The 17,205-nt window shown below is 34.4% G+C and overlaps 1 protein-coding gene across 2 annotated transcripts; it reads right to left on the bottom strand.

The window, feature by feature from the left end:
- Positions 1-317: 317 nt before the first annotated feature.
- Positions 318-15,822, bottom strand: LOC130621702 (sorcin-like). 2 transcript variants are annotated; one of them, XM_057437034.1, is made up of 8 exons: positions 15,663-15,822; positions 4,689-4,781; positions 3,716-3,754; positions 3,363-3,545; positions 1,408-1,486; positions 842-955; positions 598-656; positions 318-489 (listed from the first exon to the last, which is right to left on the bottom strand). In XM_057437034.1, the coding sequence occupies exons 1-8, from the start codon at positions 15,681-15,683 to the stop codon at positions 463-465; spliced, it is 615 nt and encodes a 204-aa protein (XP_057293017.1). In that variant the 5' UTR covers positions 15,684-15,822; the 3' UTR covers positions 318-462. The 2 variants fall into 2 exon arrangements, with proteins under 2 accessions (XP_057293017.1, XP_057293018.1); XM_057437035.1 differs by lacking the exon at positions 4,689-4,781 and having other exon boundaries at positions 15,663-15,810.
- Between the last annotated feature and the right edge of the window lie 1,383 nt (positions 15,823-17,205).

The following is a 17,205-nucleotide window of genomic DNA, read 5'->3' as shown; positions in this document are numbered from 1 at the left end:
TTAGGACGTCATAGCCCATTGAGACTGGAAGGACTACACAGATTGCCACCTGTTTGGGCGCGTAAAACCACGTGATTTACGTTAAGGTCAAAGAATCATGTACATGCCCATGTGCTAAACGATGGGAGCTTCGCCAAGAACGCTCAGTGGAAAGCGACCTAAGTCTATGGAAATATATTTCAGATTTGAAAGAAATTTTGCGATTCAAAAGACTTTTAGTACCAAGATTTTTTGTAAGAAATGAGACAAATATGCGTAAAGACAACATGCTACTTTAGCGCTGCGTTCAAACAAGTGGGTTATAAAAAACATTTGAGTAAAAGACATTTCATTCTATGAGTACATAATAAAATTAAATAACAAAAAAGCACACAAAAAAACCCATCCATATGTGGGTTAAGTAAAAATTTGTAGCAGTGAGCATTATTTTCCTGATGTCTGTTGAGGTGCACGAACTTCTTTTTATGAAAACATTGTTACTTGGATGAACTATAAGAAAAAAAATAATTTTGGATTACTATTGGATTACCATATATTCGCGATAACAAGTTGAGTGTTATGCTTTTGCGACCCTGACAAGGTTTGAGGCAAACTTACATCATCGTACGAGAAATTGGCGTGGCCAGTTTGACTTGAATCACGACGGCGGAAGTGATCTATGAACGCATAAATATCCATCAAACAATGGCACTGTGGAGACTTATCAGTAGCTTTTCACATAAATTAATTTGCAAATATATTCAACCAAATATATTTAACAGAAACAAGAAACAAGATCTGTCCACATTTCACAAATGTTGTGACCTGATAGAAATAACTGCGATAGACATAATACACATACCAGTCAACATGCGAAGTCTAATAGCAGCTGAAACAAAGTCATCAAATTTAATTCGACCACTGTCAGAGTAACGCTTGATGATAATATTCAGCGCTTGAGGTGTGAGATTGTAACCTGGATATGAAAAGAAAAATGAAAGAAAAATTTAACCATTTTGCAGATTATTGTGTGTAAGCAGAAACAGCACGAATCTGGATTGTCACCACTTTTGAATTGAAATTCGATCATTGTGAAGCATTTTAGAAAAACATGAGTGCAACTAAGTTAAAACTCATAAACCCTTTTAAAAAGCATAGACATAGCCGTATTTCGTTACAAGTTAACAGGAATATGATCTATAAAGCCAAATATTGGAGCTTTTTGTTAAAAAATTGAAAAAGCCTTTGTATGAAGCATTGTTCAACTAATATACAAAGCCATTAAATCAACTTCACACAGCAAGACAATAAATCTTCGCTAGGGTAAAAAAGACTCCGCCCTGTCCCCTTACATAAAAGACTAATGAAATACCACTGAAACACACAAGAAAAGGAATTTGATTAAAGCGACACACAATATCAGCATACCCCATGATTGAATAGCACCATGCATCTCGTGTGGTTCAACTGTTCCAGATCGGTCTCTGTCGTATTGCATAAATGTTGTCTAAAAAATCAAGTATCTATTAACTTCCTATGAATCACTAACCCTGCTTGAACTTACAAACACAAGCAAATTAAGACCAAGGGGACACATTCACTATTGGGCTAGGAAATCCAGTATTTCGAGAGTAAAATTGACATATCGTAACTATCTGAATTAGCGCACCGGCTCAAATTAGCGCCCGGCTCAAATTAGCGCCCGGATTAAATTAGCGCACCCCTTAACAGCTGAAAAATTTAATTAGCGCCCTGGCTTAAATTAGCACACCTTTAATATCTGGAAAGGGGCGCTAATTTGGAATTTTGCAATGTATGATGTGCAAAACGGTCACACAGATGCCTAAATCCGATTTTTAAAAGAGGAACGTTTATTACAGGGAGGCATTGAAAAGAAAGGGTGTTTATTACAGGAATTACGGTAGAAGAAGACGTATATCTTTAGTCATATTTGTTTTGTTTTCTAAAATACGGAAATTCTTAAACGCGTGCCGTGATGCTTTCGATAGTAAGAAGATTGTTTTTTTATTTTTTTCTTATTTTTCAGTTCAAACTCAAGAATATTTGCCATTCTTTGAGTTTTTGTAAATGCTACATACTTAGCCGGAACAACAAGTCCAATTTCTTTCTTTCTTTTTCCACTGACCGATGCTTCTATGAAGTTTTCATTCGATTCGTTCAAAAAGTGGTAAATTAGCTGGGATAGTTCAATTGGAATATGTCTGACCAACAACTCATCTTGTTTCTTAAAAAGACCAATCGTATATTTATCGTATTCAACACAAACATCATCTGAAACATCAGAATCATTTGTAGCAAGCCGCGGGTAGTTACGTAACTTTATGCATAGACACGGACTTTCTATAAGAAGACGCACTTCTGTAGCTCAGAAGGATCCAAAACAACTTATTGGAAAACTTGTTTCATACGTTATTCACGCAAGGAGATTACAAAGTTTAATTTCGAACCCTCTCAAATCTACACCATGGACGAAACCCCTGTCTGGCAAGATATGGTCGGAACAACAACTATTACAAAAAAAGGGAATCGGATGTTGTGTTAAAATCGACTGGTTACGAGTAAGCACGTGTCTCAGTGTGCTTAACGGCCCGAGCAGATGGTCAAAAGAAGAAACCATTTATCGTTTTTAAGGGTGCAAAGCGTGAAGTTTTGGGATCTTTATCGTTTGCTAAGCGCCTGCTTGCTGGGGACACCTACGAATGCCATATGGAGGATTCTGTCAGCAAAAGTTTGAAGCAAAAGAAAATTGAAAGTCTACTTGTTCCGGGAGGATGTACGAAATACATCCAAGCTCCGGTCGTGTCGTGGAATAAACCATTCAAAACAAACGTTCCTGAGGGTTCCTGGTATAAACAACCTCACAAATGCAGGAAACTTAAAATCGCCACCACGCCATGTTATTGTCAAATGGATACTGAAAGCATGAAAAGAATTGACGCCAGAACTTAGTTCTAAATCCTTTAAGGCGTGCGCTTTGAACATTTTGGTTGACGGGACCGAGGATGATACCATTCATTGCTTTAAAGCTGGCCAGCCATGTGAGAAAGGGTTTCCCGCACTGCGCTATTAACCTTAAATGAGCCCGAAACGAACCAATTTAATGTTATAGAAGGGCAGAGTGAAGAAGAGGTTCCTTCTTTCATTTTAGTTGACGAGGATGAAGAAGGAGAGGTAGACATAGAAGTTTAGCCATTCTTGTATTTTGTTTTTTTAAAAGAATAATAAAGTGATACGGTACTTTATATTTATTTTTTTATTTAGCGCCCCGGCTTGAATTAGCGCCCCCCTTAAATGAGCGCCCCCTCTGAAAGGACGAAAATTAAATTAGCGCCACGGCGCTAATTCCGATAATTACGTTATACCTTCCATTGATTGAGTGCACTCCATAGTTCTTTGAATTCGTTAAAACCCATTTTGCCAGAGTAATCCCTATCTAACATGGAGATCATGATTCGACATGTTTCAAGACTGAATGGTTGATATGTGCCACCAATACCAGATGAAGTTAAACATCTTTGAAGCTCCAACGCATCAATTTGTTGGTCCTAAATAACATTTGCTATTAACTGGAGAGATTTAAATGTCAAAAGAGAATATAGATATTTTTTAATGCAGACCTGTTGTTATTAAAAAAAGGAAAGTTTTTAAAGGATCACTTTCCTGTCAAATACAATAGGAAAAAATAATTAAAAAATGAACAATGTAAATGCCTTACATGTCCCGCAACAGCTGAAAAGTATCCAAACAAAGGATCCTGAAAGAAAACGTACATCTATATCAAACTAATGGTACATAAAATCTTGGAAAGAGGATAGTATCTTGTTAACTACAGATTTTTTACGACTTAAAAAACTTCAAAATGTTGACATGACACGAGTCGTATGCGAAGGTGCTTAGTTAATTTCCTTTCTATGGACCTATTTTGCGAAACAGGATTGAAGGTAAAAAAGAAATAGTTGAATTGCTAGCTGTGAATTTCTTCCAGAGTTTAAAATAAAAAATGGTCATTCAAAAAATATCGAAAGACACAGAAAAAAAATACAAAACTATTATACGATAAACTACAAATTTACAATACTTAAAGCAATAAACATACATGATTATTATCCTACAAACTTAAGAGAGTTGGCAAAACACAACATTACCATATGGGAGTGGAAACAAAAAAGAGTTACCAAACTAATAGACGAAATAGCAGCGTTTTAAAAATCACTTTATGAATTAAAAATTCGTTCAAAAAAATAAATAACAATATATTTTTTGCAAATAAAACCAAAATAATAATTGTAACAAATTTGAATAACGTTTGCAATAGTTTCAGTTGTCATAATTTTTGAAGAACTTAAATACCAGTGGATTGGATTGATTAGACTAACATTTTGTTAGTCTAATCAAACTGTGAGTTGTAATTCAGAAAAATGTTGCCAAAAATTAGATACTTAAAAATTTTTAGCATCTATGAAACTTTTTGTTTAGTAAAATTTATACGCATAAAAACCTGGTTTCCACCTAACATTAATTCTGACTTTGGACCGCAAGGAGTTTTCATTAACCCTTTTTGTTGATAAAAATGACAACTTAGAGTATTAAGATTTGTTTATTAGATACAGTGTGGGGGCGTATAAATAAAATTACTTAACAAAATGAAACAATTTTCTTTACATGGGACAAAAAAAGAAATAACTTACTATTCCCCCGGGAGGGCCATAACCAGGGTAAGCACCAGGTTGCGGTGGGGCACCATATGGTGGTTGACCTCCATAAGGTGGCTGGTAACCTCCCTAAAAAGGCAATTTTTTATTTTTTTCATTGTATTTTTTAAGCTTTAAGCCATAGGGAATTACATTATCTGTCCCAAATATAGCAATTTCAAGGTATATTCGTTATTTATTTTATTACTTACCCCACAAGAAAATTGTTACATTACGTTAATTGAGCGGAAAGTAAAACTTTTTACTAAAAATATAATTATAATGGTAAATTATGTTAATTAACATTTTTATACTATAGTTATACTCCCATAATTTGTGCACAGCTCTTTGCAGAATTTCATTTCACAAAAATTAAAATAGAATTAAAATACATTGACACAAGCTTTTTAATTCGTTTTATCAAAAAGTTAACATATTGTACGGAAAACTGTTATCTTATAAATAAAAATAATTTAACGTCTATACATCGCTATTAGCCAAATTAATACGGCGCAGTCGGGTCCGTCTGAAGTTACTTTAATGGAGAAATCATAAAGGCGGCGATTTTTTTGGTTAGCTTTTGGTTAGAAGAAAAAGGTTGTATAATGTCATATTATATAGTTTTTGATATCGGTTAGTACAAATCATAAATATGGACAGTAGAAAGGATGTTAGAAATTATAGCCGTAAAGAATGTTTAGAATAGTTAAAAAATATGGGGCAGTGTGCCACAGAAAATGTTCGAAAAGATTAAAGTTAGAATGTTTATGCAATATCCTCGTCCAGCAAAACATCTAGAAGACAAAGGAAGTAAAAATACAAGTTTAATTGTAGCCTAGATCCTACAGATATTCTTGCAACTACAGCTAGGTGGTTTATAACAGATGAGAATCTACCACTTATCAATGAAGATATATTTAAGTACTACTGCAAAATGAAAACAGAAGATTGTTTAGGTCAGTAAGAGAAAGCTGTTACAGAGTAGAAATATAGTAAAATCTAGTACACAATAAATGCACATATGCAAAAGCCATGGTAAAAAATCCTATCGTACTAAAGTAGGGCCGGCAGGGTTTTTTTTTTAAAAATGGGCAGCTAGCTATCCCAAAAATCTCATTGCAGTTCTTCAATTGCCTCATGTGAAAAAAACCCTGAACTAAAACACTCCTTTATAAACAAACAAATGTAATGTCAAATGGGGTAATTCAGAGACACCGTGATATGTTGGATAAATAAAAAACACTAAAAAAAACATAAGAGTAAAATACTTTATGATACATGAAGATACATCTTTCCTCGTAATAATATCAAAATAAATCAGTGCCTTCTGTGGCTTTTCACAAACAAAGCCGACTGAAACCAATTTTTGCCTCGTTAAAATTAACACCTTGTTGAACAGCTATTAAAAGTTGTTTGGGTTATTGAAACTGTAAACACGCTATTATTTTGGTTGACGGCAACGATTTTTTAAAAACTCCTTCGTTGCGCTATTAAATGAATGGCTGATTTATTTTTTTAAAAATATACAAACATAACATTTTATCAAAAGTCATTTAAATGACTTTTGAACAAAATACAGTGTTGTATAAGCTTCTTACAATCGATCATATTTTGATGAATTTCGTACAAAATATGTAATATTGTTAACAAATTACTTTAAAACCAGATATGGCATTGCTCACGCTTCTTTTTAAGATGGCTTTTAAAAAACTTTAGACCAGAATGCGGTGTTGTTTAACTTCTTACATTTGTGCTTTGATGGTTTCAGAATAGAGATAACTTAGGCGTTAAGGTGATAACGATGACGATAAGGATGTAGGAGGAGGAGGAGGAGGAGATGATGATAAAAAAACCTATAAACATTACTTTTTTTTTATTCAAATAAAATGTAAATAGGGAGAAAGAAACATAAACAGCTCGAAATATATCTCAGGAATCTGCAGTTAAAAAGCTGACTTTAAAATTGCTTGCTGTGACTATGTTATACGCGAATAAAAATCTAGCTTCATAAAATATCAGATTTTTTAAAAGTTGGCAAACGATCGTTGTAGTTGGTATTTGCGAAATAAACTGAACATGTGAACATCTAAATCATGTGATTTCACTTTTCTTACAATCAATCTATGTTTACTGGAAACAGTGTATAGCTATGACATGATATCCTTAACCTGAAGTCTGGAATCTACCATTATTACCAATTTTAGCTGGTATTAAAACTTGTGTAATTTAAGGAATAATATGAAGCAGGCTGGAGTATATTTATAAGAAATATTTTTAAATGCTTTATGTACTTTTCCAAATGTTACATCTGCTTTTTTTAACAACAGGGCAATGCTCAAAGCAGCATAAGGCTGAATTTCCACTCGGCAGCAAAATGGAACAAAACAGAACAAGAAATATACTCAAATTTGATTAGCGCCGTAACTATTCTTTCGTTTTTACAATTTTTCCCTTCCTGCTAACACTAAAGTTAAAATGATTTAAACTTACAGTTTGGATCAGAACAGAAAAGTTCTTTAACCTGTCAGATCTCCCAAATCACAATTGTCCATTCAAATCCTTTCCATTTCGCTTTTGAGTGCGAATTCACCTTTAGCAACATCTGACGCAAATCGGCAAGTAATGCAATCATTTTTATTAGAATAATTATCAACGGGTCTTACATTGAAATATACACATCACACAATAAGATGTAAATCATGAGACTAGGACGTTTTAGGCGCTTCGTATTTGCTCGACCCTGCGTAAATACTTACTCTGTTTAACAACATTTTTGCTAAGTTGTTTTAAGAGATAGAGCATAGTCATAAACAACATAGTTATGTTAGTTTTCTGGGTTTTCGCACAACCAACCTTGACCAATAAAATCATGTTTAAATAAAATTGAATCCCATGTTTGTATTTAAAGGCAAAAGTACATGAACCAAAGTATCTGTTCCAGATTCAGTAAAATTCCAATGGTATGTAAGCAGCTCCTACCAGATAGGGCAATAAAGAATCTACCCATTTACTGCTGAAGATTTAAGTACTAGATGACTATGCTGTCCATCTGATGCCTAAGGTCAAAAAAGCACTATACTAAAGATGTAACATCCTCAAGCTAATGGGAGAATAAATAAACAGGATTTACCAACAACATTGATCTCCTGCACCAACTCAAGAGCAATTATAGGATGACATGTTGGAATTTTGAAGAGTACTAAAATCTAAAGTTCTGACTAACTTGCATGCAGCTGTTAAGAAAATCATTCCTCCAAAATATTAGACATAATAACCATGATGGCAGCAATCTTCAGCAGAAACCGAATAAGACATAGAGGAGATCAAAGCCAGAGTTGAAGAAATTATCGTTCAGTCTATTCATATTGCCAGTATCAACCAAATCTATCAAATCTCTTCACAACATGTGCAACTATACAGAAGTGAACAAGGATGCAAAAATTTTAGATGAATTTCAGAAAGATGTTCCAATAAAACAAAACCTAAAATTCAAACCTAGCCTAAAGAAGATTAAGGCAGGCCTTTATGAAGGGAGGCGTAGCTTGAAAAGAAGAATCTTCACAATAACAAAAAGTGTCCATGAAAATGGTGGGAAGGGGGGGGGGATCTATCTAAAATTGAACAGAAGATGACGTAAACATCTTCGTTATGTTAAAAAACATGCAAATACATCAGACAGAATGTCAGCAATAAAAAGTCAGACAGCTGCTCAATGTAAAGTACGAACATAAATCCTGTATTGCATATGCAGTGGCAGTTAGATTTGTGTGACTGAAACATACATCACTTTTGTAAAAACAAAAAGGTGAACGCTGCAATTGAAAGACCATTCTACATTCTACAATAGGTTTTATCATTAGTCTTGTGAATGTTGGTTTATGAAAAATATATTACACCTTTAACACTATTGCTATAAGCACCCCACTGGATTTGTGATACATATACAAGTGCCCTAGTGTGACACAGTTTCCCGTAAGTCTTAATCTGGACTGAGACTTTGCCTTCCACCTACAAGTGAATATCACTTCTTGCTATAGTTTCCCAATTTTTTTCATTTCATAAAAGAAACCTGAAAATCTACAGAATTTTTTTTATGAAAAACATGTTTGACAACATATTTGACCAACATACAATGCAATACCTAACTAGCTATATACCCAAGTCTTTACTGTTTACTGTAATGGGATAGCAAAAGAAAATATGCAAAGGTCCAAATAGCTAGCTACCTTTATATAAAATGAAAGAGTACTTTGAAAAACCTTTTATGTAGCTAGCTACATAAACATAATGTATACATTTAGCTATACTTTAATAATAATAATAATAATAACATGGTACTAGGTAGCTTAAAATCACAAAATAAATATTATTTAGATGTAACCATTCCTTATCATCAGACATCAGAAAGGAGGTTTTGTTCCTCAAAATCTTATGCATCCAATTGAAGAAAATGTTCAATTTTTTTTTCACTTGTACTACTCATGGCATTTCTTTGCCTTTTCTTTAGTTCCAAGTCATGGTTAGTTAGCTTCCAACCCTGAAGTTTAGTTGTTTCACAAGTTTCAGTGCTAGCCAATATGATGGACAAGACAATGGGTAAAAAATTTGAGAGGTAACGTTTAGTCCAGGAGCTCATAACAGAACTTTATGTTCCATTTTCTACAAAAGGTTTGACCGTCCAATTAGGTTGGTAGTATCATGGACAATAAAAATCACATGGTCAGATTCTGCTTGCAGCGCCATATTCAGATAAATTCAATAAGTAATAGAAGACACTTATTTATATAGGTAGTAAGACCAGCAATATATTTAATCTAAAAGGACAACAAGATTGTAAATGTCAATTAGGTCTTAACAAAGTAACATAAGTAAGTAAGTAGCTGACCCAATTTGGGGGCGTTTGAATCCCAGGCTCCTAAAATTACGCTAATTCGAGACTCCTATTTGGTCCCATAATTCTCAAAGCTTAAAAGTTGGTAACGTGTGTCATTATATGAGAGAATCTGAAAAATGATAAAGTTCACTGAGAAATTGGGTCTTAAGACTAGGTCAGATCCCCCTCATAGACAATATTTAGGACCTTAATTTGTCCCCATAAGCTACAAACTCCAAATTTTGCACATTCTAACATAGTGGAATGTCATTGGTTATAAAGCTGACCAAAAATTTGGGTCTCTTGGCCTAGTCCGACTGCGTCTTGCTCCATATCCCTAAGCTTTTAGAGGGTGGCTACAAAGCTCAAACTCAATATTTGTGTTCTATACTAACTATGTAATACCAGACAGTGATAGTAAGAGTTAACAGATGTTATTTTGAAGCAAGTGAATTAAAAACATGAACAAATTACTGGAGTATTTGCATATTTATAAACTATAAAAAATAGGAAATTAGATACGATGTGGATATGACAGATATGTAATTATATTAAGATTTTAGCTACTTCAAGTTGTAGTCAGTTTTGGATGATAAGTCAGCTTTTGCAACATTGGAAAAATTTGTATGCAGCATGTATGGAAAAAGGAATATATTATCTGTAGATAAAGCTAGGTTGGTAATGTTTTTGGAAAAGTATAAACCAAAAGGAGAAAATGAAGCAAAAAGTTAAGTTTGATGGAAGTTCTCCACCACCTTGTTTACGAGTGTTGCGTCAAAAGATTTACCGCACAAAGTATGTTGCACAGTTATGGATGTCATCAATACTGTCTGAGTGTCCAAATCACCTTCCTGGCTGCTAAAAGATGATTAAGTGGTACGCATGCGAAATGTCTCCAAAAGCTGTAGATGTCACCAGCGATGAAAATCATAATGGCTTCGGAAGAGCACACCAATGACATAAATAGAAAAATACTAATTAAATATTCTAAAATTAGAACTAATGTATCATGTTTAACACCCCACACCAGAAATCTTTTAATTAATGCACTTCTTATCATGCCATATTTCAACTACTGCTTCTTGGCATGGGCTTTTGACACCCAAGGTAGATTGGGAAATCTAGAAAAACGATTAAAATGTGTCTGTACCTTTCTTGGGAAAGAGAGGAAATATTTATTGAATAATTTACTCATCAAAAATGATGCCATGTTAGTTTTCAAAGACCACCCATATGCTGGCTATATAACCTCACTATTAATGGTTTTTTGGGGGGCAAGCTAATATTTCAGGATGATCAACAAGCTAATATTTCAGGATGATCAACAGAGCGGTAAAAAGAGGCTTATCCTTTTTCGAGAAGAAACGTAGTTTCTATGGTTAGTCTTAATAGTTCCATACAGGTGTGTATTGTGTTCTAGAAGGTGTTCTGATAGAAATGGACTGGTGTAGAAGTTGTCAGTGAACAAAATTCTTCCAGTATTTAGAAATGCATGAGATTGCATGAGATAAACAGGAATACGTTCTGTTGTAGGCATGTCTTCGTTATTGTCATCTCGTGAAACATTCCTCGACTGCAAAAAACAATAAAATCTATAGTCATGCCATCTGTAGTTGCAAGTTCGTATAATTTTATTCCAATACAAGCACGCTTGGTTCAAATAAATTGTTTAAAATGCAGTCTGCCCTTGAACAAAACAAGAGATTCATCAACACTGACATTTTGACCAGGTGTATATATCTTTATGCAGCGACCACAGAGTAAAATGACAAATGCTCTCAGTTTATGTAATCGATAATGATTTTCGTCATTCCCATCAAATTGAGGATCATTATTATCATTGAAGTGAGGAACTTCAAAATCAATTGAAATCTACTTCGACTCATCACATTCTAAAATATTGGAGTTTGAAACAACTCATCCATAGACCAATAAAGAGGGATTGAAGGTTCGTAAACTATTCCCATAAGAAATATAAGACCAACAAAATTTCTATTTCATCTACATCTACCCATGTACCACTATAACTGTTACCAGCTTCTTCAGCATTTACTTCTAGAAAATTATTTGCAAAGCGATTAGTTTTGCTAACTGTACCACATCATTGGTAAAGCTCGAAAAAGTCAAGAGGAGTAGCATTCTCTCCCATTCGTATGTTGAGTTGTTCTATATAAAAATGGTATTTCAGCTTCTTCATTTTCATATTCAGTCTAAATCGGTTCCCATCCCCATCGTGCAGCAGCAACTACATTCCTAGCTCCACGCCCATACCTTCCCTTTCTTTCACCACGTCTACCATTCGGTTGCTGTCTTCTAGAGTTTTCTCTCCTTCCTTGCATGCCAGGTGCTGGAGGGCCATCATTGTGATTTACTGCCTCCAATCTATTAACTCTATGACCACCACGCATTCTCAGTCAGCACTGACGTAGCAGCTGGCTATTGCCTCTTGCTTGTGCACTTCTCGCCAGTAATAGGGGCGTACGGATTTCATCGTCGTCATCAGAAAGAACTTGCTCTTCTTCAGTCACAGACTCAAGGCTTTCACCTTCACTACTACAACTGGAACTTTCATTAAGAGTGTTTGAGGGGCTCTTTACATTGCCATACACAATTGTAGGTAGTTCTTCAATTGGTCCAAGAGGTTCCCAAAAGTCGTCATCGTCGTCGTCGTCCTCGTCGTCGTCCTCGTCGTCGTCGTCGTCGTCGTCGTCGTCGTCTTCATCATCATCATCATCATCATCATCATCATCATCATCATCATCATCATCATCACCATCACCATCATCATCACCATCATCATCACCATCATCATCATCACCATCATCATCATCACCATCATCATCATCATCATCACCATCATCATCATCATCATCATCATCATCATCATCATCATCATCATCAGCGGCAGCAGCAGCAGCAGCAGCAGGGTGGTCAGGTAAATCTACAGGTACAGGATCATCAGGAAATAATTTAGCTTCTGCTTCATATACCCACTGTCAAAGTCACTTTCATCAAAAGGCATGTCTAATGTATAAGCTAAGACCATTTGTGAACATAAATGTGCTTAAAAATGTTTATAATAGTTTTATTTATTCTCATATTGTTTATGGCATTCAAGTCTGGGGTCAGCTAGTGATTCTGTTCTCAGACAGATTCTCATTCTACAAAAAAGGCGGTAAGAATGTTAAGATCTAATGACAACTATCCCATCACACCTGGGCCATTACCTCCAACTACTCCACTCTTTAAAGAACTATGCATTTTGAAAGTTAAAGATGTATTCAAACTGCATTTTGCTAATTTTATCTACCGTACTCTATCACAAGGAACAACTATCAATTTTCTAGAATGTTTACACCAACTTATTATATTCACAACTACAACACACGCAGTAATAGATTGATTAATAGGGAAAATATTTTTGATTTAGGTACTGTTTCAGACCTACTTACAATTCATCATAACAGGTCTAACCTTGTAAACTATTGTGGCAATATGTTTAGGGTTTCTGGTCGAGTTCTCTGGAACAGTCTTCCTGTTCAAATTTGAAACTCGCAATCTTTTAATGTATTTAAAATTAATCTGAAAAACTATTTTCTTGAACAATACATTTAACCTAGTACGGGTTTATCAACTCCAGCTATTTGTCTTCTTCTTCTTCTTCTCACTCTTTTTCTTCTTCCCACTCTTCTTCTTCCTTCCTTCTTCTTCTTCTTCCTTCCTTCTTCTTCTTCGTTTTCTTCTTCATTTTCTTCTTTTTCTTTTTTGGGCAGTATTGAAGTTTGTACAAATTTTTTTTTGCATGCAACCCTGAACTAGTTCAGAGATTTTACAGGGTCCTACTCACATCTTTTAACTGGCCTCCAGGGTGTTTTGAGAGGACCCCTGGTGGTTGTGATAGTTTATTAATACTTCCTTGTATTTATTCAGTTCAATTTTTGTAAACTTTCATTCCCAGAAAAGATTATCTATATCTGTATCTGTGTTGTCCAAGGTCGATATCATCATCAGATGCTAACATGAAGTTCACAATATCATTCATAGATCGAATCACAGACTTTCCTTTCCTGCTGCTGGAAGCCATTTTCTCTTGGTTTATATATCTAATGAAAAATTGAGCTCCGAAACTCCGGGCCAAATCAGCTTTATCGGAACCGCCCGCTCTACGCACCTCTGGGAAAAATTTAAGGGGTAAGACCACCCGCTGGGCGCACCACATGGATTTAAAAGAGTTAAGACTTCCATCTCCATTGTATTTGGTTTGGCAAATTGTAATGGAATTTCTTTTCAATTTTCACAAATTATAAAATATGTTCCAATGTTTGATTGAGCAGAGGCAGTCTAAGGTTTATCATTTTTTGAATTTCTTAAAAGAACTGTATTTGAATGTTTTAGATAAAGTTTACTTTACAAATAACTTATATATATACACTTTATTAACTCCTTTCTCTTCAAGCGCCTTCTTCCCAACTATATCGTTCGCATGGTATGTTACAAGGAATTGCATTTCGCGAATGTTACAGGTGATTTCAGGAAAGTGTGGGCGGTTTCGGGGAACAACCACCAATTTTATTCGAAAAGTGGCCAGCCACCCTAAATATTTAGGGGTTGTCTACAAATTTCGTATGATATTTTATACAAATATATACAAATTTAATTGCTTTTAATTCGTATAAAAATCATATACAATTCGTATAGTGTTAAATAGTTATACGATTTTTAAAAAATCTAATACGAATTTTATACGATTTTCATAACTTTTAAACTTTTAAAATGCGATCTAAAAAACATTTCTATCGCCCTTTTTCGATTTTAAACTTTTAAAATGCGATCTAAAAAAACATTTCTATCGGCGTTTTTCGTTTTTAAACTATTAAAATGCGATCTAAAAAAACATTTCTATCGCCTTAAAATGCGATCTAAAAAAACATTTCTATTGCCGCTTTTTGTTTTTAAACTTTTAAAAGGCAATCTAAAAAAGCTTTTCTATCGCTGTTTTTCGTTTTTAAACTTTTAAAAGGCGATCTAAAAAACATTTCTATCGCCGTTTTTCGTTCTTAAACTTCTAAAACGCAATCTAAAAAAGCTTTTCTATCAAAATCTTTGTTCAATCTTTGTTTAAATATAATAATTTCTATCGCTTAAAAGCTTTATTAACCCGCGCAACCAACAATGCCTTCTCGCTAGTTTATTTAGTTTCCACGCAAAACTTTTATTTAATAAAACTATTAAACAATGGCTCTTCGTGTCACATTGATAGAGTTGATAACATTTGCAATTATGCTATTGGGAATAGTTAACACTATTTAACAATAGTTACGCACAGTTATAATAAGCTATTTTTTCTTCAATAATCCCTTGTTTATTACGCGCAAGTTAATGACTTACAAGACTCGCAAGATAATTAATAAGAACAAAAGATGAACAACTACCGCCTCCGAGAAAAAGGTGTGAAACTTGAGCGTATGCGAAGCTTACATCTGGACTGTACTATATACGATTTTTTTTAAAAAAAAACCATACGCATCTAATTATAAAAACTCAAACGAATTTTATTTTAAAACTCATATACGAATTTAATACAATATCAAACGATTTTCTTTTTTTTAAAAACCATACGCATCTAATTAAAATCTCATACAAATTTTTTGTTAAACTGAAACGAATTTAACTCATACAAATTTAATTTAAAACTTATACGAATTTAATTAAAAACTCATACGAATTTTATACGATTTTAGAAAAATTCCATACGAATTTAATAACTGTATGGCAAAAGAAAATTCGTATAGCATATACGAATTTTTTTGATACGAATTGCTACGAATTTTGTAGATGACCCCTTACTAGTATTATTATTTATTTTCTACCCATAATAAAATGGAAAATTATCCTCGATTTTTAGGTTTTCAAACAAGCATCTAGAGCTTAGAAAAAAATGAATTTGAGGCTGTCGAAAAGAGTCAACAAGGATGGATCTCCTGAACCCCCAACACCCCACATGAAGGAAGGACACTTTAGGTAAAAGAAATAAAAGCGTGTAGCCTTTTGCTCATTTCTAAGTACATTTTACTGTGGCTCTAAAAAAAAATCAGTACCTGTCCATACGGATATGCCATTGAATTACTTGTAAACGATTATGAGAAGACTATACAAAATTGAAAGGTGTTCGTTTCATTTAAGCTTCCTCTTCCTTGGAATATTTGAATAAAGGAGGCACCGACCACTGTTTATTTATCTGCCGAAAGATCTAAAACCAGGACTGCGCCAACTTAAAGAATCACAGATCGTGTATTCTTTTAAATAACTGTGTAATCTCTTTAAAAAGTTATACTTATGAAAAGGGGATGCTTTTTATATAAAAAATGCAAGTGATCTGATTTGATAACGTTTTTTATGAATAAGAAATAGTAATACAGAGAATCAATGTTTGTTTATTGTGGCAGTAATTTATTTTCTTGCTTTCGATTTCGATACGGTTATAAACAAGACTGTAAATACGCTTCATTCTGACGGACATTTCTTTTTATTACTTTAATGTCCATTATATCCCTAAAAAGTATAACGAGTTTTATAATTACCGATATGAGTAAGACCGCTTGGATTTTACGGGTATACCTTACTTCTCCTAAAGCTCATTACCTTGATGTTTTTAATTTCATCATGTAAACCTAGCACCCTGTCTTTAGCACCAGTGCTATGTTTGCGTAAAGTTTTGGAATCACAAGACTGTTCTGCCCGGATTGCGAAAACGGCCTGTTTACAACCGGGACAGCCGGATTATGTACGCATGGTCCAATTATGTTTTTTTCTGCGCTGGTTATGTCGTGGTGACCGGATTATGAACGCTGATATAATGGCTAGCCAGGCAGGCTGTGATTGGCATTTTCTTCGAACTTTTGTGAATTAAACATTCTCTGGAAGATAGAACACCCCCCAAAACCAGACATGGCGAAAGAAAAAAGTCTCGACGTAATTCTTAGTATGAACCAACCTCGTCCCCAGGCCCATTTTTCTCTTTTTGACGATCTCGGACGGCGAGAAGAAATGAATCATTTCTTCGCGCCGTCTCGGAAGCGAAAAATTGCCCTGGGAACGAGGTTGAGTATAAACTACTCTTGTAGTAAATACATTTCAACATAATATACTTTGAAGTAACTAAATTTCACGGAACCTAAATTATTCTTTTTGCGGGATTTAAGTTTGGTGAAAAGTTATTAAACTTGCGAATCCCAAAATTTAGTGTTTGCCACGAAATTTCGTTTTATTTGAGAACAACAACAACTTTGCCACCAGGGCTATTTCCTTGTCAGAAGTGATGACGAAGGATATAAAAGCGGTCGGCCCCGATTATATTTGTTCTATCGGCCTTCCCGATTATGTGAGTGAGAAATAATATAAAAATATCCTATATAAGCCGGTCGGCCCCGATTACGTTCGTTCTATAAGTCTCGAATAATATTTGACTGTCATACATAAGTCGGCCTGCCCCGATTATGTTAGTTCTATAGTAAGTGGGAAATAATATCAAACTGTCTTATATAAACTGGCCTGTCCTGGTTATGTTCCTTTTATAAGTGCCAAATAATATTTTTTGAGTAATAAGCCGGCCTGTCCTGATTATGTTGCCCTGATTATGTA

This window comes from Hydractinia symbiolongicarpus, chromosome 12 (assembly GCF_029227915.1).
Source record: "Hydractinia symbiolongicarpus strain clone_291-10 chromosome 12, HSymV2.1, whole genome shotgun sequence".
Classification (NCBI taxonomy): domain Eukaryota; kingdom Metazoa; phylum Cnidaria; class Hydrozoa; order Anthoathecata; family Hydractiniidae; genus Hydractinia; species Hydractinia symbiolongicarpus.
This window is presented reverse-complemented; position numbering and strand designations above follow the sequence as displayed.

What these genes read in the sequence shown, in the direction of transcription:
- LOC130621702 (XM_057437034.1), bottom strand. Translation starts at nt 15,683, where the DNA reads ATGGCATATCCGTATGGACAG. An exon ending in ATGGCCCTCCCGGGGGAATA is followed by an intron (nt 3,755 to 4,688) that starts GTAAGTTATTTC and finishes GTTTTCTTTCAG; the next exon opens with GATCCTTTGTTTGGATACTT. An exon ending in TAGACTTCGCATGTTGACTG is followed by an intron (nt 657 to 841) that starts GTATGTGTATTA and finishes ATGCGTTCATAG; the next exon opens with ATCACTTCCGCCGTCGTGAT.